The sequence below is a fragment of the Urocitellus parryii genome, unplaced genomic scaffold (genome assembly GCF_045843805.1).
Source record: "Urocitellus parryii isolate mUroPar1 unplaced genomic scaffold, mUroPar1.hap1 Scaffold_152, whole genome shotgun sequence".
In the NCBI taxonomy this organism is placed as follows: domain Eukaryota; kingdom Metazoa; phylum Chordata; class Mammalia; order Rodentia; family Sciuridae; genus Urocitellus; species Urocitellus parryii.
In genome coordinates this window covers 123,409-147,167 of record NW_027552075.1, presented here as the reverse complement: position 1 = coordinate 147,167, position 23,759 = coordinate 123,409, and the positions used below count along the sequence as shown (strand labels likewise).

Genomic DNA, 23,759 nt, shown 5'->3' with positions numbered 1-23,759 from the left:
AATTTTATAGATAAAAGATTTGATCGTATTGTTATCTTGGAATCTAAGCATTTTTTTTTTCTTTCCTTATTAATCAAGAATTTTTACCTTTTCACCTAAAAGAAGCACTGTGAAGCTTCTCTTTGGCATAATGAAATTGCCAACATCACTACTTTTGTGCTTTGAGGCCATTATTAAGTAAAATAAGGGTTGCTTGAACTCAAGCACTGCTATATCAGGACTTAATCTAAAAACCAAGATGGCTACTAACTGACTAATGTGAGAGGAGTGTATACAAGTGGCTACACTGGATAAAAGGATGATTCAAGTCCTAGGTGGAACAGAACAGGAAAACAGGAGATTTCATTATGCTACTCAGAACAGTGTGCAACTTCAAATGTATGCACTGTCTCTTTCTGGAATTTTCCATTTAATATTTTTGGAAACAAGAGACTATAGGTAACTGAAATCATGTGAAAAGAGAAATTGCAATTAAGGAGGACTACTATAGTATAATTACTATGGATAGCTATTTGGTACTTTTAGATAAAGTAAAAGCAATTCTACTAAGAATTTACCTGAAACATAAAACATGTATCTACAAGAAGATTTAAACAAGAATTTTCATAGCAGTCTTCTTTTTAGGAGATAAACATCTGGAAACAGCTCAATTGTCTAACATTGCAAGAATGGATAAACAACTGTTATAAAGGTGAATACTATTCAATGAGAAAACAAACAAAAAAGAAATAAACTATGATGTATGTAACCACATGAAGGAATCTCAAAAATGTTGAAAGAAAGAACCGTGTATAAAAGAATACCTACTGAGTGATTCTATTTGTATGAGTCCAAGAACAAACGAAACTAATCTATAGTGCCAGAAATCAGAATAGCACTTGCCTCTGGAAAAAGTGGTCAAGAAAGATGTGAAGAGGGGCTGGGGATGTGGCTCAAGCGGTAGCGCGCTTGCCTGGCATGCGTGCGGCCTGGGTTCGATCCTCAGCACCACATACAAACAAAGATGTTGTGTCCGCCGAAAACTAAAAAATAAATATTAAAAAAATTCTCTTTCTCTCTCTCTCTAAAAAAAAAAAAAAAAAAAAAAAGAAAGATGTGAAGAAGGCAGAATCTCGAACTCTAATACCAAAGAAGAGAGTTTAAGAGAAGGGAAAGTTTGTAGATGGCATGAAAGAACAAGGAGGAAGTCCAGCAAAAAGTTGCCTGAGATTTTAGTTTCCTACATAAAATTTACAAAAGATGTATCTGTATCTTCTTACACATTTCCTGCTTTAGCCTATGGTTTGCTGAGCTTTAAAAACCACAGAAAAATCCCATGAAGCAGATATTCTTACCTTCTCAAATTGTTAGATAAAGAAGCAGAAGTTCAAAGAATTTAAGTAAATTGCTTAAGATCATTTATATAGATATTAAAATGACAGAACTGGGATAGACTAATTAATTCCTTCAATCATTCAATAATGTATTTAGAGATAAGCTAGGTAAGATAAGTAGTGGCATGTGCCTGTAGTCCCAGCTACTTAGGAGGCTGAGGCAGGAGGATCACTTGAACCCAGGCATTTGAGACCAGCCTGGGCAACAATTGCAAGACCCTATCTCTCTCTCTCTCTCTGATATATACATACACACAGAGTATTCAGAAAACCTTTACTACATGCTAGATACAAGAAGTTTGAGTAACTCCTTTGAAGATTGCTTGGAAAAAAATTTTAATACAAAATTTTTCATTTTAATACAAAATTAAAAATTGTAAATACAAAAACAAAACATAACCAACTTTTTTTAAAATCTTTTTTTTGGAGGGTGGTACTAGGAAGTGAACCTAGGGCTTTACGCATGTTATGTAAACACAATACCCCTGAGCTATTTCCCCAGCCCTTTTATTTTTATTTTGAGACAAGTTTCTGTAAATTTCCCAGGCTGTCCTTTAACTTTCAATCTTCCTGCCTCAGGCTCTCAAAATAGCTGGACTACAAGCACATACCATACCTGGCTGAAAAATCAAGTTTGATGAAAATAAAAAAGTAGTTTCTGGATTTGGCAAGATGGAAGTCCCAAAGATGTCAACATCAGCAAATATTTGAGTGACAAAGAGTTACTGCAGACTAGAGTGAAGTATAAATGGAGAGTAAAAAGTAGAAACTGTGTGCAGACAAATTTTTAAAGAAGAAATCTAGGGCTGGGGTTGTAGCTCAGTGGTAGAGCGCCTGCCTCTCATGCGTGAGGCTCTGGGTTTGGTGCCCAGCACCACATAAAAATAAAGATATTGTGTCCATCTACAACTAAAAAAAAAGCGGGGGAAGGAGGGGGGAAAGGGGGGGGGGAGGAGGAGGAGGAGGATGAGGAGGAGGAGGAGGAGGAGAGGAAGGGAGGAAAGGGAAGAGGGGGAAGGGAAGGAGGAGGAAGGAGGAGGAAGGGGAAGGGGAGGAGGAGGAAGGGGAAGGGGAGGAGGAGGAAGGGGAAGGGGAGGAGGAGGAAGGGGAGGAAGAAGGGGAAGAAGAGGAGGAGGAAGAGGAAGAGGTAGAGGTAGAGGAAGAAGAAGAAATCTAGCCCAGTGTGGTGGCACACACCTATAATCCCAGCAGCTTAGGAGGTTAAGACAGGAGGATGGCAAGTTCAAGGCTAGATTCTGAAGATGTAGCCCAGTCATAAAGGTCCCCTGGGTTAAATCCCCATTACCAAATATAAAGAAAAAAGAAAGAGAGAAATTTATAAAGAAATCCAGGGCTGGGGATGTGGCTCAAGCGGTAGCACGCTCGCCTGGCATGCGTGCGGCCCAGGTTCGATCCTCAGCACCACATACAAACAAAGATGTTGTGCCTGTCGAAAACTAAAAAAAATAATAATAAATTAAAAAAAAAATCCAAAGAAAGGATATGGAGTTAATACAAAGCTTAAAAGATGGGAACTACTGGAGCTTGCTTGTATGCTGATGAGAACAATTCACTAGGAAGACAGACTGAGCTGCTGAATGGAAGAGAAGACCAGAAACCTAAGAAAGTGAGGCAGGGCTGGGGCTGGGGCGCTGGGGTTGTGTCTCAAGGGGTAGAGCGCCCACCTAGCGTGTGTGAGGCACTGGGTTTGATTCTCAGCACCACATAAAAAAGCATTGTGTTGTGTCCATCTACACCTAAAAAATAAATATTAAAAAAAAAAAAGAAAGAAAGAAAGAGAATGAGACGGGATGGTATCTTGGCATTCCCACACTTACTAAGCAGAATAATATTGTATACAGCAGCAGTGGTTCTCTAAGACAGCCTGAGTCTACATAAGGGGGTCATACAGGTAATAATGAAGACATAGGTCCCTGGCTAAAAAGTCACCCCAACAGTAAAAGGATGTGGTTCAGACTAAGAACCTGGACCCTACTGCTTTGGCCCTTTCCCATATACATTTATGCCTTGCCCCTTAGGCCTATGGTGACATAATACAGAAATAAGACTCACTGGCTAGGGTCATAGCACACTGGTAGAGCACTTGCTTAGCATGTGTGAGGCACAGGGTTCAATTCTCAACACCGCATATAAATAAATAAAAAATAAATAAAGGTCCATTGACAACTAAAAAAATATGTTTAAAAAAAAAAAAGAAATCAGACTCACATCATCCAATAATTTGCTTCCCTCTGGATCCATTTTAGAAAGTTCTCGAAATGCTTCATCTCCAACAAAGCAAATTTCATGTCCATCCTATACCAATAAATAGAAAAGCAATTTGTAAAAAGACATCTCTGAAGCAACCCATGGTAGAGCCTGTCTCCTTGCTCAGTAATACTTACAGGGTCAGCCAGAATCACCACTTGTACTGTGGCCTTCCCTGGGGTATCCAGACTCACCAAGGGAGTCAGTATCGTTTGGTTCTCCTTTTTCATTAAGTCCTCTAAGTCTGGCAACTTGAGAAAAAGAAGGCAAAGTGAGCAAGGATCACATACTACTTTTATAGCAAGGATCAAATACTCATTAGCTCCAGATGAGTATCTGATCAGAAAGAACCATGGCACCAATTGTTTGATTTTATTATCTTAATGGCTCTTAAAATAACTGTTGGACTTGATTCCAAAGCGACAATCAGAATGAACCTGAAGAAGGAAGGCCAAGGTCCTCAGCTGAGTGGAACCAGCTAGTCACAGAGATTAAACAAAAGTCAGGTGATCTAACATTACCTCTTTATGGGGACAAGAAAAGGCAATTCTTCCAAAAGCTGCTGCATGGTCAACTGCACCCTTGATGCCCTGCAGCTCCAACTTACACTGAGAAGAAAGAAGAGAGTTTATGCTTCTGGACAGGTTATACATGCATATGGTAACAAAATTCAAACAGTGGGGCTAGGGATGTAGCTCAGTAGTAAAGTATTTGACTAGCATTTTTAGACCCTGGGTTTGATCCTAGATCCCTAGCACATTAAAAAAAAAAAAAAAAAATTAGAGTACTAAAAGAAGTAAAAACAAAGTCTTCCTCCTACTTTCACCCAAGAAGCTACCAGTTTCCAATGTCCAGAGATTTCTTTTTTTTTTTAGAATTTTAACATTTATTTATTTTTTCTTAGTTTTCGGCGGACCCAACATCTTCGTTTGTATGTGGTGCTGAGGATCGAACCCGGGCCGCACGCACGCTAGGCGAGCACGCTACCGCTTGAGCCACATCCCCAGCCCCCAGAGATTTCTTCTAGGCACATTTTGTGTGTGTATGAGTTTTGTTTTATATAAATGGTAGCCCAATTTACAAGTTATTCTATCATTTGTTTTTTTTTTTTTTACTTAACATTACTACATACCAGTACATAAAGACTTGCCCCAGGCTTTTCAATAGCTATATAATAATCCATTCTGTTTTTTTGTATTGTTTTTGTTTTTTGTGAGGGGTTTTTTTGGTATTGGGGATGGAACCCTTGTGCATAGTAGGCAAGTCTTCTACCACTGAGCTACATCCCCAGTATCCCATTCTATGGATTAATTATATAGTTTTTAAATATTCCTCTAATCCACAGGACATGAAGATTCCTATCTTTTCCTACTACAAACAATGCTACAATAGATAACCACAAACACACTTCTTTGTGCATGTATATGCTGAGTACATCTATTAAAAATAGAACCCAGGGCTGGGGTTGTGGCTCAGCGGTAGAGCCCATGCCTATCATGTGCGAGGCCCTGGGTTCGATCCTCAGCACAACATAAAAATAAATAAAAGTATTATGTCCAACTACAACTAAAAAGTAAATATTAAAAATATATATAATATGGGCTGGGGTTGTGGCTCAGTGATAGAGCACTTGCTAGCACATGTGAGGCGCTGGATTTGATTCTCAGCACAACATAAAAATAAATAAAATAAAGGCATTATGTCCAACTAAAATTAAAAAAAAAATTATATATATATATATATATATTACAATCCCAGCTACTTAGGAGGCTGAGGCAGGAGGATCACAAGTTCAAGGCCAGCCTGGGCAACTAATAGATATCCTGTCTCAAAAAACAAAACAAAACACAACCCCCAATAAGGGCTGGAAATGTCACTTAGGGGTAAAGTAGTTGCCTAGCATGTATAAGACCCTGGGTTTAACCCCAAGTGCCACCAGAAAATAAAATATCCAAGAAATACAATTGCTGGGCCAAAGTATAAAGACTAAATCAGGTTCAAATGCTAGGTTACTAAGTATATATATTTACATATATAAAAACAGATCATGCATTAATTCTTGTTTGTGTCTAAGAAATTCCACCTCCTCTAGTGTGTTGGCTGTGCTGGGGATAGAACCCAGGGCCTTTCACATTAGGCAAAGGCCTTTCACTGCTCTACGACTATGCCATATCCCAGCCTATTCCACTTCTAAACAGATATATTCCCAAACAGAAACAGAAATAATATCTGAGTGGTGAGATTATCACTAATTTTTATTTTATTCTGTCTGTATAAACACTGAATCAGGGTTGGGGTTGTAGCTCAGTGGTAGAGCTTGTGTGAGGTGCTGGGTTCAATCCTCAGCACCACATTAAAAAAAAAATAAAATAAAAATATTGTGTCCACCTATAACTATAAATACATACATACATAAATAAATTTTGAGTCACTGTGAAGAACTATGGGAACAACCTTCATGTTCCCCTCATTTATAAAACGAACTCAAAGAAACAAGTTATTTTTTTCCAAGATCACTTACCTGGTTATCAGCATAGCCCAGCAAAGCCCTTTGTTTCTCTTCATCTTGTTCATAAATTTTCATTCCCAGTAGATTAGACCAGTAGTGCAAGGACTTCTGAAGATCAGACACTGCAAGAGTTACTTTCAATACAGGATCTGTAAAGTAATAAATCAGCAGGAATAGATAGGTCATTTTGGTACAACAGATTAAAAAGACCAAGCTGGGCATGGTGGATTGCAAGTTCATGGTCAGCCTCAACAATTTAGAGAGACCCTCAGCAATTTAAAAAGACCCTGTCTCAAAATAAAAAACAAAATGGGCTGGGGGTGTAGCTCAGGATTACTGGTTTCAAACTCCAGTACCACAAAAATACATATATACAAAAATAGGCTTAGGGCTGGGGAGATAGCTCAGTTGATAGAGTACTTGCCTTGCATGCACAAGCCCTAGGTTCAATCCCCAGCACCACAAAACAAAACAAAACAAAACAAAACACTCAATCATATGTAAAAATTTAGTTAATGGGGGTGGGGATATTGCTTAGTAGTAAAGTGCATGCTTTGCATATGTGAAACTCTTGGTTTGATATCCCCCAAAAGAATTTAGTTTATGATTTAAAAAAGGATTTTAAATCAATATGAAAGGGCACCTTATTCAATAGATGACACTAATTTGATTGGTCAATCAATTGGTGGGGAAAAGGTATGTATTTGAATTAAATAGCAAAATTAAATGCATTCCTAATGGGTTAAAGGGATCAAGTTCAAAGAATAAAACTAAGAAAATACTAAATACAGGTGAAGATTTATACAATTTTAGATTGGAGGATGATTTTTACTTAAATATGACACCAAAGATAGAAAAACCATGAAGAAAAAAAGCCTGCCAGGTTAACTACACAAAAAGGGAAAATCCTAGACAATAAGAACTAAAAGAATTCTAGGGCTGTGGATGTAGGTCACTGGTAAGTTACAGGCCTAGCATGTACAAGCCCTGAGTTGAATCTTGAATGCTCCTTGTCCCCCAAAAGAATTAATAATTAAGATTAAAAAGTAAAGAATTGGGCTGGGGTCGTGGTTCAGTGGTAGAGCGCTTGTCTAGCATGTATGAAGCACTGGGTTCAAATCTCAGCACCACACATGAAAAAATAAAGTCCATTGACAACTAAAAAAAAAAAAAAGAATTAAGAAAAAACTTTTGCTATACATAGGACAAACACTCATTAATATGAAAATCATATTTAAGCACCAATGAGAAAAAAGGTGAACAGCCTAGAAAAATTGGCAAAAGGTGCAAAGCAGATATCCACATAAGGAGGAACTGGAATGGTCAATGAACATGAAAAACTTATTCAACCTCACAAATCATCAAAGAAGTTTAAATTCATATAAAATATTTCATCTAACTGGCAAATGATTTGATTTTCATTATTATTATTTTTATTTTTGTTCTCTTAGCAAACAATTTTAATTTTTTCACATTGTTTGAATTAAACCTATGTCCCCAGCCACAGGAAAATAATTTTAAAAGTAGTGTTAACTGTGTGTGTGTGTGTGAGGCGTGGGCAGGGGTCACAATCATAGAGTACTGATAGAGTGTAAATTAATACATTTCTGGTCAACAATTTGATAATTGCCTCACATGTATGAGGACTGGGTTCCATCCCTGGCACTGCTTTAAAAAAAATAACAGTATTCTTGACAGAATGTATCAAAATTTTTAAAAATGTACAATGTTAAAAGAGCAAGTCCAGTTTCAGCAATTCAAAAAGTAATTGTGGATGTATGAAGGTCTTTCATCACAAAGACATTTGTCAGTGTTGCCCAAAAAATGAAACACTGGGAATAACATGAACATTCAACAATAGAGAATTGTTTATCTTCCTACAATGTGATAATGCAATGGAATTCTTGCAATGGATAATGAAGACAGATCCTGTCTAAAATAAAAAATAAAAAAGGGCTGGGGATGGGGCTCAGTTGAACCTTGGGTTCAATCACTGGTACCAAAACAAAACAAATCAACAAGTCCCAGTTGATTCAGAACTTGAAGGAATGCAGGAACAGGAATGGGAATAAGTTTTTGAAACTAAACAGGAATGAATAATTCAAACAAAGGATGGATGCCAGCTAGACTGACAGATTTAACTCCATTACCAACAGAAAATTAATGCCCCAAGGATGTTATCATTACCTCCCAAGAAGGACAAAAACAGTATCTAAAACACTTGGGACTGTAAGTGTTTCAGATTTTGGAGTTTTTCAGGTTTTAGAAAATTTGCACAGACTTTTACTGGTTGATCATCCCTGATCCAAAATGCTCTGAAATCTGAAACTTTCTGAGTGCAGACATGACGTTCTAAGTATGATGTTTTGGATTTCAGAGCATTTGGAATTTTCAGAATAGGGATACTCACCTGTATTGAATAACTACTAAGATTAGAGGAGGAAAAAAAAAAGTATGATGGATTTAGTTGCAGAAATTATGGTTTAAAATAGTATTCAGACCAACCACAGTGACACGTCTGTAATCCCAGCAACTGGGGAGGCTGAGGTAGGAGGACTGTAAGTTTGAGGCCAGCCTCAGAAACTTAGGGAGACCCTGTCTCAAAATAAAAATAGATAACAATGAGAAAGGGATAAAGATGTGGCTCAGTGATAGAGTAGCCCTAGGTTCAATCCCTAGCAGCAAAAATAAATGAAAATAATAAAGTCAGTATATAAAGCAATAATTGCCTGTCAAACAAAAACAAAAACAGAAACAAAATCCACAGCTAGGAACAGTAGTTCATGCCAATAATCCTAGCAACTGGGGAAGTTGAGGCAGGAGGACCACAAGTTCAAGGCCAGCTTCAGCAACTGAGCAAAGCCCTAAGCAACAAAGTGAGATTCTGTCTCAAAAAATAAAAAGGGATCTAGCTCAGCAATAAAGTACCCCTTGGTTCAATCCCCAGTACCAAAACAAAAAAACAAAGGAAAACAATGACAAAAATGCTTTCCTGCACTAGTCTGCATCATGTCCCAAATGCTGAGTCTAATTTTAGTTTTCAGTGTTATTTGTTTTTCATCATGCTCAGCAAAAAGAAAGACCAATCCTTTCTGATGTGGGAGGGTAGACCAGCTGTGTAGGACTTATTGCAAGCTGGTATTTCTGTACTTCATTGATGATTGAAGGGTTTTTTTTTTTTTTTTTTTAATTTTCTGTATAGGGGGATTGAACCCAGGGTGCTTTACCATGAGCTACATCCCAAGTCCTTTTTATTTTGAGACAAAGTCTTTGCTAAGTTGCTGAAGGCTTTGCAAAGTTACTGAGGCTGGCCTTCAACTTGCAATCCTCCTGCCTCAGCTTCCAGAGTTGCTGGCATTATAGACATGTATTACCACACCTGGGTTGGAAAAAAGTATTTATATGGCTCATGTCAAGTCACCTACAGGCATGTGTTCACTGAGTGAAATGGCAGGCAGAATTGTCCTTGCTCTTTACCAGCCTCCTCCTGCCCCGCACTGCTACCACCTCTTTTTTTTTTTTGCTTTTGTGTTGGCAAAGAGGCAGTTGAATTTATAGGAATTAAGTAAACATGATGAAGCTGTCACTATTTTGAAAAAACACACCTTGTGAGATTTCTTTCCTGCTTTATGTGACAGGCAGTGTGGTGAACTCCTCACTTCTGTTTCATCTCTTACCAAGTACCAGCATGGAGTTTTGGAAACTAACCTCAGCTCAAGTGGTGTGTCTAGGAATAATCCTACTTCTCTTACAATGATGGGTTCAGCAGCAAGCACAGTGTATTAAATCTGACCAGGAAGTTAGCTAAAAGATTCCAAGAAAGTTCTGCACAAAGAACAGTAAGAAGTTGGTTTCCCGACCCCTGCCCAAGTGAATGTGTGACAACATGTAGCCCTAACTGCTACTGGCAGCCATCCTATCATCAAGAGGACTTAGCTCTAGGAGAAATACACTGAAGAAAATAGAACATTTTAGAGAAAATTTGGGTAGTGACAATGATATTTTTCCTACTAGAATACCTGCTCTGTGAGCTAAAAATTTTTCCTATCATTCAAATTAGTCTGAGTTGGGTTTTCTGTTATTTGCAACTCAAAGAATCATAAGTAGGTGCATTACCAATAGTACAAAACCAGTCTAGATTCCCTGTTGACTAATGTTCTAACATGATAATATAATTACTCAAAAAACAGGTAAGAGCACTGGCTTGTGAAGGACATGTCATATCAAAACAAAAAGACTCTATAGCAGTAAGAAATCCCACTCCCTCTCTTCTTTCATCAAAGGTGGCTTTAAACAGGTGACCTGGTTTGGATCTGGAATGTCCCCAAGGCTCAAGTATTGAAGACTTAGTAGTTCTCAATGCAGCAAAAGTCCCACTCAGAGGTGGGACTTTCGGGAAATGATTGTCTCATGAGGGCTCTAACTTCATTGGTGGACTGGTCCATTGATGGGTTTAATAATCTGATGGTATTATGAGGAGGTAGTGAAAATGTAGGATGTAGGGTCTAGTTGAGAAATTAGGTCACTAGGGACACACCCTGGAAGGGCAATTCTTGTCCCTGGCCCCTTCCTGTTTCTCAGTTCTCTGCCATGAACTAAGAAGCTTCCCTTGGCCATACCCTTTCACCATTATGTTCTGCCTCATCTGAGGCTCAAAGCAACCATGGACTGAAACCTCTGAAACTGAGTCAAAATAAACTTTTCCTCCTTTAAGTTGTTTATATCAGGTATTTTGGTCATAACAACGAAAAGCTGAATAACACAATAGGTTTTTACTCATCCTGATGTAATTACCTGACTGAAGTAGACTGCGATTCTGCAAATAGAATTTATATCCTCCTGGGGCCTCAATTTCAAAAACTCCTTCTGCAACTTCACTGAGTGGCCACTCCAGCTTCCTGGCATTGCTGACAGCCTGGCTAGAAGCAAGTGTGATTCCCTATAATAAACAATGAACACACCCACACATATAATCACAATAGATCTTTTACAGAACAAGGAGCCAAAGTCCACTGACTCTAAGTCAAATTACTTAAGATTTAATTGGCATTCCAAAATTTTTTTTCTACTAATTTCAAAGTATGTTTTGGATGTTTTCTCCCACAAAGATTCAGATGTTTTTGGATCACGAAAGAGAAATTCAAATGTCAGTAAATTGTGAACTATTCAAATATTCAAGATCTAGGGCTGGGGGTATAGCTCAGTGGTACAGTGCTTGTCTAGTATGTACAAGGCTCTTGGTTCAATCCTCAGTTGAAAACCAACAAACAAAAAAATATTTTTTCAAGATGTAGCCAGAGAAATCTTGATCTTTCCTTGGCCTGTCAGCTACCTCTTCTGAGATTTTACTTATTTATTTATTTATAGGCATGGTCTTGTTATGTAGCCTAAGCTGGGCTTGAACTTGGCAATATTCCTGCCTCAGACTCCTGAGCCATTTTTTTTTAAGTTGTAGGTGGACACAATATCTTTATTTTTATGAGGTACTAAGGATCAAATCCAGTGCCTTATATATGTGAGGCAAGTGTTCTACCACTGAGCCACAACCCCAGCTCCTAATTTTTGCTTTTTGTTTAAAAATATTTATTTTTTTAGTTGTAGTTGGACACAATACCTTTATTTATTTTTTATGTGGTGCTGAGGATTGAACCCAGGGCCCCGCACTTGCTAAGCCACAACCCCAGCTCCCAATTTTTGCTTTTTATTTTAACTTTTTCTATTTAGAATTTATTTTAAATTTAGGGCTTCCTGGTATTTGGTTTATTTGCAAATGTTGGTAGTAATGATAATGTGGTCTTCATTTTTGTGTAAAATTGGTAGAGAACCCAAATTTGAGGGGGAATAATGCAAACAAAACAATATAACATTTATATGAGGCTGAGAGGTAAGATCCTGAAGCTATGATGAGAGCCCAATATGTCTCTACTGAAACTTTGGGGTTTGCAGACACCCCTCAGAACAAGGGAGTATACTGCCCACTCCCATGTCCCCAGGAGGGGAGTCCTATATGGAAATAATGGCCACCTCTGGGGTGCAGCTTCTGAGGTTCTGCCTCTGCAAGCAGAGCCTGGGCATCTGATAAGGACAGGTTCCAGCCCAGGACCAATTTTTGCTTTTAAAACAACAAAAAATTAAACAATTAATGAACTTTTAAATTTACTCAAGTACTCAATAATGTACACTTGGGTCTCCTGAAAAGGCCAGCCTCGTTTTTTTTTTTTAAATAATTTTTTAGTTGTAGATGGACACAATATCTTTATTTATTTATTTTTATGTGGTGCTGAGGATCGAACCCAGGGCCTCACACATGAGAGGCAGGTGCTCTACCACTGAGCTACGGCCCCAACTCCTGCCAGTCTCATTTCTAATTTGGACTATAATAGTCTCTGCTCCAATCTGATCAATTCATCACCCACTGTGCAGCCACAGTAAACTTTCCAAAATGCACCCAATAGCCTGTTTTCAAGATAGCTGCTGGACCTTGCTTTCTCCTCTGCTCAAAACCCTCAATAGCTCTTCATTTCACTCAGATGGATTATAATGGCCTAAAAAGGTTCAACCTAATCTGACCCCATCTCCTACCACCTTTCCCTGGTGTTCTCCATTCCAGTCACCCTGGTTTCCTTGCATTTCCACATGGCTAACTCCCTTACCTCCTCAGAATCTTTGCTCCAATGTCACCTCCTCATGGACTCACAGACTCAACAAATTCAGATTAAACAAGTCATCTACCCTAGCCAAAAATCTACTGGGATAGAATGATATTTACCATGAAGTCATTGCCCAGCTTGTAGTCTCCAATGCCATAATTGTAAGTCAGCTCTGCAACAAAATGATCATCCTCAGGCCCAAATCCCACCATTGTTTTACTCCATTTCCCATCATAAGGCCTAGAAAAATGAAAGTAAATAAACCCAGTGACCATAGGCAAAATCTGCTATAGTCCTCCCTCAGAGAATTATGGGGCACAGAATGGTGGGCAATCTCTTCTGGTCCTAAAAGTTCTCATAAGGTTATGATAACCTCAGGAGCTGCTGAGAACAGCTGAGGGCAGTGCTCATGGGCTCCAACTACAAGCTTCAAAGATCATCTGTTTAGCACTTTACTGGAAGGAAAGATTCATTTACACCTTCATTTTTTGGCAATGGGGATTAAATCCATGGTCTTGTGAATGGTAAGCACTAGATAAGCATTCTACCACTAAGCTACATCCCTAGCCCTTTAAATATTTTAATTTTGAGACAGGGTCTTGCTAAGTTGCCCAGGCTAGTCTCAAACTCGTAATCCTCCTGCCATATCCTCCTTAATAGCTGGGGTTAAAGGCATGTTTGTTTACTTTTCTTTAAAGCAGAAAGTAGAATCCTAAAGAAAAAAAGAATACTAATTTCCAACCTAAGTTCCTAAGTTCTGAACTTAGTTTGTTTATTTGTATATCAATTAACAAGTACACAAATCCCAACAGGCCTTGGAATTTTTCAACTTGATGTTGCTATTAAACTTAAAAGATACTCAATAATCAATGTTTTATCCAGAGCACATATTTGTGTTTATGGTGTAATATATCTAATTCCTGTCACAGAGGTCCTAAAATCCTTGGAATTTCCTGGTATTGAGGTATCTTTCCTAGTAAGTCCTTTCCATAATGCCTGAGTTTATGATAATGAACTGTCTTAGAGTGGGGCCCTTAGAGAGCCCTAGAATAGGGCTGACTCCATAAAAATCAAGTAATTAAAGGGTTTGAAGTTTCAGCCCCACTCCCCTTTGGGAAGGGGAGGGGTTAGAGATTAAGCCCTAATAATCTGTGTAAAACTACTGAACAACAAAACTAGATGAGCTTCTGGATTGCTGAACACATGGAAGTACTATGAGGGTGTATATCCAGAAAGAATATGGAAGCGCCACACCTCCCCTCTCCCATACTCTGCTCTATGCATCTCTCCTACTTGGCTGTTCCTGAGTTACAACCTTTATAATAAACCAGTAAATAAAAATAGTGTTTCTCGGGCTGGGGATGTGGCTCAAGCACTAGCGCGCTCGCCTGGCATGCGTGCGGCCCGGGTTCGATCCTCAGCACCACATACCAACAAAGATGTTGTGTCTGCTGAGAACTAAAAAATAAATATTAAAAATTCTCTCTCTCTCTCTCTCCTCTCTCACTCTCTCTTAAAAAAAAAAAAAAAAACAGCGTTTCTCTGAATTGTGAGCCTTTCTAGCAAATATGTGAACTTGTAGTCATGGAAACCTCCAATTTATAATTTCTGGTAAATCAGAAATAGCAGAGGCCCAGACTTGTGCTGGGCAGCTATATTGGGGTAGTCTTGTGGGAATGTGCCTTTTATTTGTGGGATCTGACACTAATTTCAGGTGGACAGATTAAGAATTTAGTTAAACAGTAGGACACCTACATGGTATTGGGAGAGTTGGAGAAATGCCTGGTTTATCAGAAGTGCTATGTGAGAGTGCAGAGAAACAGGATGGTTTCCCCAGTGTTCTTCAAGTTACCTCCCTGATTTACTGACTCCTTCATTTATTCCATTTTATAGTCACTTTGAGAAACTGCCTTCTGTTCTCCTGGGGGTATTCAGAGCCTACAGGAGATTTAAGATACAAGATGTCATACCCATTACAGGCAGCTTTGCAGCCTTCTTCAAATTCCTCATGCCGCAGAACCTGGTAAGGGAATTAAAATAAATTGTAAGGTTTTACTAGTACTGCACATAGTATATTTAGCACAAACTAAAAGGTCAAAACACAGACATTACCATTTGTAAACTTTATTTGTTAAAAAAAAAAAAAAGGAAAGGAAAGGACGGAGAGAAGAAGAGAAGGAAAAAGGAAGAAAAAGAAGAAAGGAAGGAAGGAAAAAAAAGCTTTATACCTTTCCCAAGCTAGAAGAGGTAAGGGAGAGCAGCTTGACACTAAGCTGCGAGCAAGCCAAGTTCTACCTAGTAAAATTCTACCTAGATTGGGAAGCAGTGCTGAGAGGGAAAAAGTGTGGTTTTTCAGCATCAGAAAAATCTGATTTGCAATTCTGGTTCTCATCTAGCAGTGTGTAATTCTGAGCAAGCTGCTTAGGCTTGGAGTCTGTTTCCTCATGTTTTAGTGAAAATGGGTAACTTGTTAAAGCATCTACCATAGAACCTAATATGCATTAGATTCTCAATGTCTTAATTTCTGTCCCTCACTTTTTTTTTTTTTTTTTTTTTGTACCAAAAACTGAAAAGACACTTTACTATTCAGCTACATTCCCTGATTAAATTTTGAGACAGGGTCTGGCTAAGTTGCTGAGGTTGGCCTTGAAATTGAAATCCTCCTGCCTCAGCTTCCAAAGTCCCTGGGATTTCAAACATGTACTACCATGCCCAGCACTGTTTTCCTTTTTGATTCCATGCCTACTGTTTTAGTTGAAGCTCCCATCATTTCTCTCAAAGACTACTATTAGGCTGGGCACAGCGATACACATCTGTAATCCCAGGAACTCAGGAGGATTCCAAGTTTGAGGTCAGCCTCAGCAATTTAATGAGATTCTCTCAAAATGAAATGGGCTGGGGACATATCTCAGTAGGAAAGTGCCCCTGGGTTCAATCCCCAGAATCAAAGCAAAACAAAACACAGAACAAAACAAAACTCTACTATAATCTTCTTCCTTTATACCACCATAAAAGTGTATCACTAAAGAACACTTCTGCTGGGTGCAGTACACGCCTGTAATCCCAGCAGCTCAGGAGGCTGAGGCAGAAGGATCTTGAGTTTAAAGCCAGCCTCAGCAGTTTAGCGAAGCCCTGAGCAACTCAGTGAGACTCTGTCTCTAAATAAAATACAAAAAGGGCTAGAGATGTGGCTCAGTGGTTAAGTGTCCCTGGGTTCAATCCCCAGTACAAACTACAAATCATTTCTGATTACATCACTACCTTATTTAAAAAAAAAAAAATTGGGGGCTGGGGTTGTGGCTCAGTGCTCTTAGCACGTGTGAGGCCCTGGGTTTGATCCTCAGCACCACATATAAATAAACATTAAAAAAAAATTGATCTCCCTATTTACTGCAGCATCAAATCCAAATTCTCAAGCCCAGTATTCAATACACTATCAGAAGCAATCCCAATCTATTTGCCTTGAATCCCATCTCTTCAACTTCAAGTAGTTAAAGGCACATAAATAGTGGTGTTTCCAAACATATCTTTGCATCATCTACTCAGTTCTTCTAGTATAACTCACTCCTTCCTCTGATTTTGATTCTTGGAAATACTATTTCTATATTCTATAAGTCAACTTGAATGTATAGTCTTCATGTATTATTTCTTGATGACTCAGGTTAGAAAACCTTGCCTTTTTAATTTTTCTAATACTTCTAGAACATACATATCTAAGGGTCAAATACCTTCTAGATTTTAAAAAAAAATTTACTTAGTTGTAGATGAACACATAGTATCTTTATTTTTTATATGGTGCTGAGGATGGAACTCAGTGCTTCACACGTGAGGCACGTGCTTTACCACTGAGCTACAGCCCCAGCCCCTCAAATACTTTTTTTTTTTTTTTTGGTGGTGGTGCTGAGGATTGAACCCAGGACCTTGTGCATGCAAGGCAGGTACTCTACCAACTGAGCTATAATCCCAGCCCTCAAATACCTTCTAAATAACATGTTTAATCTTCACAACAGCCCTTTAATCAATGAGGGAAAACAGTAAATAGAGCTTTGTGGTTTTCTGCTATCATTTACTAAGACATTAATTCTGACTTCTACTACTGTTAGCTAGGTACAAATTCAATCCCCATCTCCACCTCACCTCTGACCATGAGCTCTAGTTGTGGCTAGATATCAAAATCTTTTGCAAGTCTGTCACCAAAACTCAACACAGTACCCTGAAAAAATATTTCACTGTACTAAACCTCAATCCTTTTTTGAGACAAGGTCTCACTAAATTGCTCAGGCTGGCCTTGAACTTGTGATCCTTCTGTCTCAGCCTCCTGAGTAGCTGGGATTACAGGCCTGCACCATCCTGCTGGCACTGCATATATTTTTTTAAACCACTGATGTACTCAGGTAACTCCCTTTGCACTCCGCATCTTCTGTACTGTTTCTACACAAAACCACTCTTGGCTCTAACAATGCCTTCAACACTGGTGTGTACTCTCCTTCCCTGACTTACTAGGAGTTCCCTAAAAACCTCCTTCCATGTTCTCAGGTGAGCGACCCCTGAAGAATCACAGCTTCTCAGAGCTGGAGACATGCAATTTGGAGGCAGTGGGGAAGAGAATGGATTCTGACCTCATACTTAGGCCTGGACTGTTGAAAGGAGAGTCAACGATTTATCCAGAGAGATGAGAGATATCAAGAGAAACCATACAAACTAGCCCTGACCAAAGCAAAACTCTGAATATGCTGATTATCTACCCAGAAAGGCTCCAATACCAGAAGAGACTGCGTTATTGCTCATTGGAAGAATATTATGTAAGTTTTTGGTTGCTTATTATCCTTCACAGTACATTGGAAGCTCCCCAAGGCAGACGCTCAAAAATATTTGTGTATGTAAGTGAAAACACGTGCGCATAGCTAGCATGTCGATCCTTTTTTGTAACGCCCACCGCGGTGGCCCACGCCTGTAATCCCTCCGGAGGCTGTAGCAGGAGGATCCCAAATTCGAGGCAGTCGGGGCTATTTGGCGAGACACTGCCTCAACTAAAATTAAAAAAATTAAAATTATTTTTAAAAAAAAGTTTGGCCATGTAGCACAAATGGTAACGCGCTTGTAGAGCATTGCGAAGCCCTGGGCTCGGCCTCCAAAAAAAAGAAAACACAAAACAGTACCTAACCCGTAACCGGGGACTCAGCGCTTCCAGAAGCTGAATACCCCTCAGGGCTAATGGGAAAATCCGGGGCCCAAGGTCCGACGCCCGGGTTTGAGGTTCACCACACACCCTTTACCCCCTCCTCCGCCAGGCACTTCCAGCCTCGCGCGCCAGCCCCTGTCGGCCCCAGCCTGCACCTTCATCCCCAGGACATCTCGAAAGAAATGCGTCGTCTGGAAGCGGTTTCCCACTTTGAAAACGAAGTGCAGAGCTCGACGACCAGCCATGACTCCCAATGGCACACCGCCGGCACTCAGACAGCGACGCCCCACCCACAGACGGCGCCCAGGGCGGGTGACGTCATTGGTGATGGACGGCGCGCTTTCCTGACGTGACCCGCGGTACGGGAAAGATGGCGCTGCTTGTGAAGAACGTGTGTTCTTCTGTGCGACCGTGGCTGCCAGTGGCCCAGACTTGGGATCTCAACGCGCGGCGCTGGGTCCGGGCATTGCGGCGGAGCCCCTTGAAAGTGGTGTTTCCATCCGGAGAGGTGGTGGAGCGGAAGCGCTCCCCTCGGAAGCAGCCCCGCGAGGCGGCGTCTGAGGCGCATGCCCAGGGGCAGCGACCGAAACAGCCGCTTCAGATGTCCCCATCCCATTCGCCGAGTACCTGGGAAGAGGCAGGACTTCGCTACGATAAAGCTTTTCCTGGGGACAGGAGGCTGAGGTGATGTGTTTCTGTCACGTGTCTACCCCGGTGGTTTTTTTTTGTTTTTTTTTGTTTTTTTTTTTTGCTGCACAGTGGAATCAACCTCCTCGTCCTGAGGAGTTCTTCCAGAACAACCCTTTGGTTTTATTATTTTTATTTTTGCATTATGCAGAATAAGTGTCTCCTTTGGAATTCGTTTTTGCCTCTGCGAAGCTCTTTATGTCTGTTAGAAATTAGGTGTGTCTCAGTATAAGAATGTTGGTCATCAGCCATCTTTTTGTTTCTACTTACAGCAGTGTAATGACAATAGTTAAGTCCAGGCCGTTTCGGGACAAACAAGGGAAGATACTACTGGAAGGTCGCAGGCTGATTGCAGATGCTCTGAAGGCTGGAGCTGTGCCAAAAGTTTTCTTCTTTAGCCGCCTGGAATACATAAAGGAGTTGCCAGTTGATAAGTTGAAAGGTGTAAGCCTCATTAAGGTGAAATTTGAGGATATCAAGGATTGGTCCGACCTAGTAGCACCACAAGGAATAATTGGTCAGTGGTTACACAATGTGTCACTAGGTGTGAATTTCTTGTTCATATTTGTCTTAGGGCAGCAGATTTTATTTAAATCAAATTTAAAATGTTACTATCTAATCTCTTCTTGGAGGCTTTGTACCTGTGATGCCTTTGCAAAGAATTCTAAATTTTTCATTGTATTATCTTTCAGGGAAGTAACTCATTTATTGGAACAAGATGCTTATGATATTTTAAAAACTGTAAAAACTGTACAGTCCTTTGGGAGCATGCTTACAAAGAAAATTGAATCTTTATTTGATATTAGTTTATATATAAAGAGCTTAGAAGTTTTGTTTGTTTTGGGGACTGGGAATTGAGCCCAGAGGAACTTTACCACTGAGCTTCATCTGAAGCCCTTTTTATTTTTTTTATTTTGAGACAGGGTCTCCCTTGTTAAGGTGCAGAGGTTACCAAGGTTGGTCTTGAATTTGTGATCTTCCTGCCTTAATCTCTTCAGTAGCTGGGATAACAGGTGTTGCACCACTGCACCCTGCTAGGATTTTTGTTTTTCCAGGTATAAACAGGTGTTTTATGTGCTTCAAATGTGAACAAACTAGAATAGGCTGTGGGGAGGACAGTTTGGTATCACTTGTTAACAGTAAGAGTGTATTTATACCAGTTGTCCTTTTCACTTATGGGTGTTTATTTTCAGACACATACACACAGAGTCATACAGGGACATTCATTATAGCATTGTTTGTAAATAAGGAAAATTTGAAATAATTTAACTGTCATTGGAAGAGCTAAATGAGCTGTTGTATATCCTTATTACAAAATAACATGCAAGCCAGGCATGGTGGCACATGCCTATAATCCCAGGGGGAGGCTGAGGCACGAGGATTGTGAGTTCAAAGCCAGTCTCAGCAATGGTGAGGGGCTAAGCAGCTCAGTGAGACCCTGTCTCTAAATAAAATACAAAATAGGGCTGGGATGTGGCTTAGTGGTCGAGTGCCCCTGATTTCAATCCCTGGTACCAAAAAAAAAAAAAAAAAAAAAAAGTAAAAAATAAAAAAAATAACATGCAAGACAAGAATAAGGTAGCTTTAAATATACATGGTCATTTCTTTAAGACAATGTTATTGAGTGAAATAAGTTAATTGCAGAATAATACATTGAGAGTTTTTATATGTTGATTAAAAGCACCTATATATGGACAGATGTCCCTGTATTTAGGTAGATGCATAATGTTTTGAAAGCATACACTACAAGATTGAAAACAGATGGGGCAGCCAGGGGATCAGCACTGGTAGAATTTTATGTTGTTGGAATTTTTTTAGTCAGAATGTATTCACATATTTCCTATGTCTTTAAAAAGACATAAAGAAAAAGTAAATGGAAAATCAAATTATTTCCCACATCAAATAAGTGAACGTCCATGTTGTTTCCTCAGGGATTTTTGCCAAACCTGACCATGTCAAAATGACATATCCAGAGACTCAGCTTCAGCATTTCCTGCCCTTATTTTTGATTTGTGACAATCTCCGTGACCCTGGGAACCTGGGGACAATTCTGAGATCTGCTGCTGGGGCAGGCTGCAGCAAAGTATTACTAACTAAAGGTAAGAGCACCTGTTACTAGGTAGCTTGCTTGGTTGGGACTCTGGGCAGACATGCATAGGTCTGAATCTTGGATCTGCACCTTACTAGATGTGTGTCCATGAGCAATAATGCTAAGTGTCAGTTCCCTCATCTCTGAAGTGAGAATAGTAACAGAATCTTACTCATAGGGTTGTTCTGAGGAGTACTTGAGATGATACAAATAAAGTACTTCGCTCCATGCCTGGAGTCATGTAAAATAAGTCAGTAAATGTTGATTTTCTTTTAAAGTTATTTGAAACCTGTTAGGTTATTAAAGAAAAAAATTTTAATCAGGGCAAAAAATTTTAACATTTGGTTTCAGGTCTTGTATTTAATGATTTTGAGTGGGTATAAATTAAATTAAATTTTGAATTCTGTGAAAAGAATGAGTCAATGGTGTGATTATGCCTTTGTAATACATTTCCCGTAGCCTCAGGTGGGTCACACAGTCCGTCCACATGCTAATTAACCAGAAATGGGGATTATTAGGTTTGGTTCTAAACAGACCTGCCAAACTCATGGGATGTGCCCAAAAGACCTGTTCCACCTTGGGAGCGGAGGAGAGGGAAAGCATCATTCATCAGAAACACTCAAGCTACCATTAAATACACTAATAATGGCAGCCATTGCTGAGACTTGCCTAAATTGCTTGTTCCAACTCTTCCCAGTCACATCCTGTTGGAGTATATTTCTCTGCTGGTGTGAGAGCTAGGTGCTGCGATTCCTTTATGAGTAGCCACCAGTGGGTGTTGAGCGCTGTGATAGGAGAGATGGTTTTGGAAATGTGTTTATATAATCCAAGCAGTGTGGTTTTTCATATCGATAGTGGTGGCTGGTCTGAAAGAGGTAGGGAAAGAAAGAGTAGGAAATACTTGGTGTGGTGCCCAGTGTCAAGGACATGAGGAGAAGGGGGAAAGTCTCACCTTTTCCTTACTCCCCGCTAGGTGAGGGGGTCAGACTAGATAGCTCCTCACAGGTGTGAGCCCATTCTCTAGACCCTTTCCCTCACCTCTTCGCCTGTAGCCCAGCTCCCATCTCTGGTCCTTGCCATGTATGAGAAAGCCCATAGGTGGGGGTATGTGTGGGCACTCTCATGTTCTCAGTTTCTTTTATAGTCCTTCTAAAATGCTGTCTGCCTAGTTAATCTGTCCTAAATCTGACAAACTGACTTTTAAAATAACTTCTCATGAGGAGACTTGTGCTAACAAGTTAGGGTAGCAATATGTGTGATATAGTCATGAGGAGGTGCCCTGGTTGTGCCATCTATTCCCCCTTGCCTGTGATGAGTAGACACTGGGAAAGATCAAATATCTGCTGTGCATGGGAGTGGTTGGGCCTAGCACTTGACTATATGTAGAAGAGTAGGTTTGCTATGACAGAAGAGATGTGAGTGACAGAACTGCCACCTGGGTTCAGGTTCATTTCCCCCTGAATTGCTGCACCAACCTCCTACCTAATTTCCTTATCTCTAGTGTGGGAAATCTGTTCCAATCCAAATTGAACATTGAAGTCAAATGAGTCTGTCTGAACCATAAATCAGGTTCTGTCACTGTTTTGCTGAAAATCCTTCAGTACCTCATACTGTCTTCTGAAAAAAATCCAAACTCTTCAGTTTCACATCCTTGGCCTTCTATACAGTGGCCACTGCCTGCCTCCTCTCTCTTCTCCCACCCTCCACCCCCACCATCAACTCCAGTTCTTAGACATTCTCCCCTTCTCTGACTTTGTTCTCTACCTGGGCCTTTCTCTTACAACATCCTCTTATCCTTCAAGACCCAGCTCAGTGTCATGGTCTCTTAGACATTTGGTGTTTTTCCTGAAAGACTGCTTTATATCAGGGTTTTCTCTGATCCTGTTTATGCTTCTTTTACATTGTCATTAATATTCTAATTACCTGATTAGATATTGTCCCAGCACCACCAACCACTGTACCCTGAATTCCTGGATATTGGGTGTTTTAATTCCGTTTGCATCCCCTGGTCAGTGCCTGTATGTATGAACAATGTCAAAGGGATGCATAGAATCCCTCTTCAGCACTAGCAGGGATTAATCCTGCAGTCCCTTTGCTGAACACTGCCGTCACTGGGAAGGCTCTGGAAGGTACCAACTACCAAGAAGGCTCCACTGGGAAACACTTTTGCTTTATTTTCTGGTCCAGAATTAATCTGATTTACTCCAGAGCTCCCACTCTGAGACTTATGAAATCTTGATTAAATCTTCTTTTTTGTTTTCTAGGCTGTGTGGATGCCTGGGAACCCAAAGTGCTACGGGCAGGCATGGGGGCACATTTTCAGGTGCCTATTATCAATAATCTGGAATGGGAAACAGTACCCAACTACTTGCCCCCTGACACCCGGGTCCATGTAGCAGACAACTGTGGCCTCTATGCTCAGGCCCAGATGTCTACTAAAGCCAGTGATCATGGCGGGGTGTGTGATCGACGATTTCTGAAATTTCACAAGTTCCAGGAAGAGGATATAGAAACTGGAGACAGTAAAGACTGGCTCCCTGAAATTGAGGTTCAGAGTTACGACTTGGACTGGACAGAGGCACCAGCAGCTGTGGTGATAGGTGGGGAGACCCATGGCGTGAGCCTGGAGTCCCTGCAGTTGGCTGAGAGCACTGGGGGCAAGAGGCTGCTGATTCCTGTTGTGCCTGGTGTGGACAGCCTGAACTCGGCCATGGCTGCAAGCATCCTGCTTTTTGAAGGAAAAAGACAGCTAAGGTTAAGGGTGGAACACTTGAACAGGGACAGGAGCTACCACTGAAAAAGGGGGCCGAAGTTGTGTTTGAGGATGTCTCCAGCTCCTGCAACCCCAGCATACTGGACGGAGGCTGGCAGAGTTGGTTAACTGGCTTCCTGGCCATATTCAGGAGGCAAGAGGTAGGCATTGCTGCCATCATACAGCGTCGGAAAAATAGGAATTTCTACAAGTTTCTGCTTTTCCTCATAAATAAAAAGGTTAAAATTC

The 23,759-nt window shown here is 40.2% G+C and overlaps 2 protein-coding genes across 4 annotated transcripts in view; one reads left to right on the top strand and one right to left on the bottom strand.

Moving 5' to 3' along the window:
- Positions 1-18,307, bottom strand: part of LOC144251701 (glyoxalase domain-containing protein 4) — a 23,516-nt gene extending 5,209 nt beyond the window's left edge. For both annotated transcript variants that reach the window (XM_077794470.1, XM_077794471.1), the window contains exons 1-8: positions 18,138-18,307; positions 14,771-14,820; positions 12,920-13,040; positions 10,945-11,089; positions 6,163-6,299; positions 4,163-4,249; positions 3,779-3,892; positions 3,603-3,689 (exon numbers count right to left, since the gene is read on the bottom strand). In XM_077794470.1, the coding sequence (XP_077650596.1) occupies positions 3,603-3,689; positions 3,779-3,892; positions 4,163-4,249; positions 6,163-6,299; positions 10,945-11,089; positions 12,920-13,040; positions 14,771-14,820; positions 18,138-18,227 (831 nt within the window). In that variant the 5' untranslated portion in view covers positions 18,228-18,307. The remainder of the gene's footprint in view (positions 1-3,602; positions 3,690-3,778; positions 3,893-4,162; positions 4,250-6,162; positions 6,300-10,944; positions 11,090-12,919; positions 13,041-14,770; positions 14,821-18,137) is intronic.
- On the top strand, positions 18,254-23,759 carry LOC144251700 (rRNA methyltransferase 3, mitochondrial). Of its 2 annotated transcripts, none has more exons than XM_077794469.1 (4): positions 18,254-18,666; positions 18,942-19,186; positions 20,601-20,768; positions 23,023-23,759. In XM_077794469.1, the coding sequence occupies exons 1-4, from the start codon at positions 18,353-18,355 to the stop codon at positions 23,553-23,555; spliced, it is 1,260 nt and encodes a 419-aa protein (XP_077650595.1). In that variant the 5' UTR covers positions 18,254-18,352; the 3' UTR covers positions 23,556-23,759. The 2 variants fall into 2 exon arrangements, with proteins under 2 accessions (XP_077650595.1, XP_077650594.1); XM_077794468.1 differs by having other exon boundaries at positions 18,942-19,213.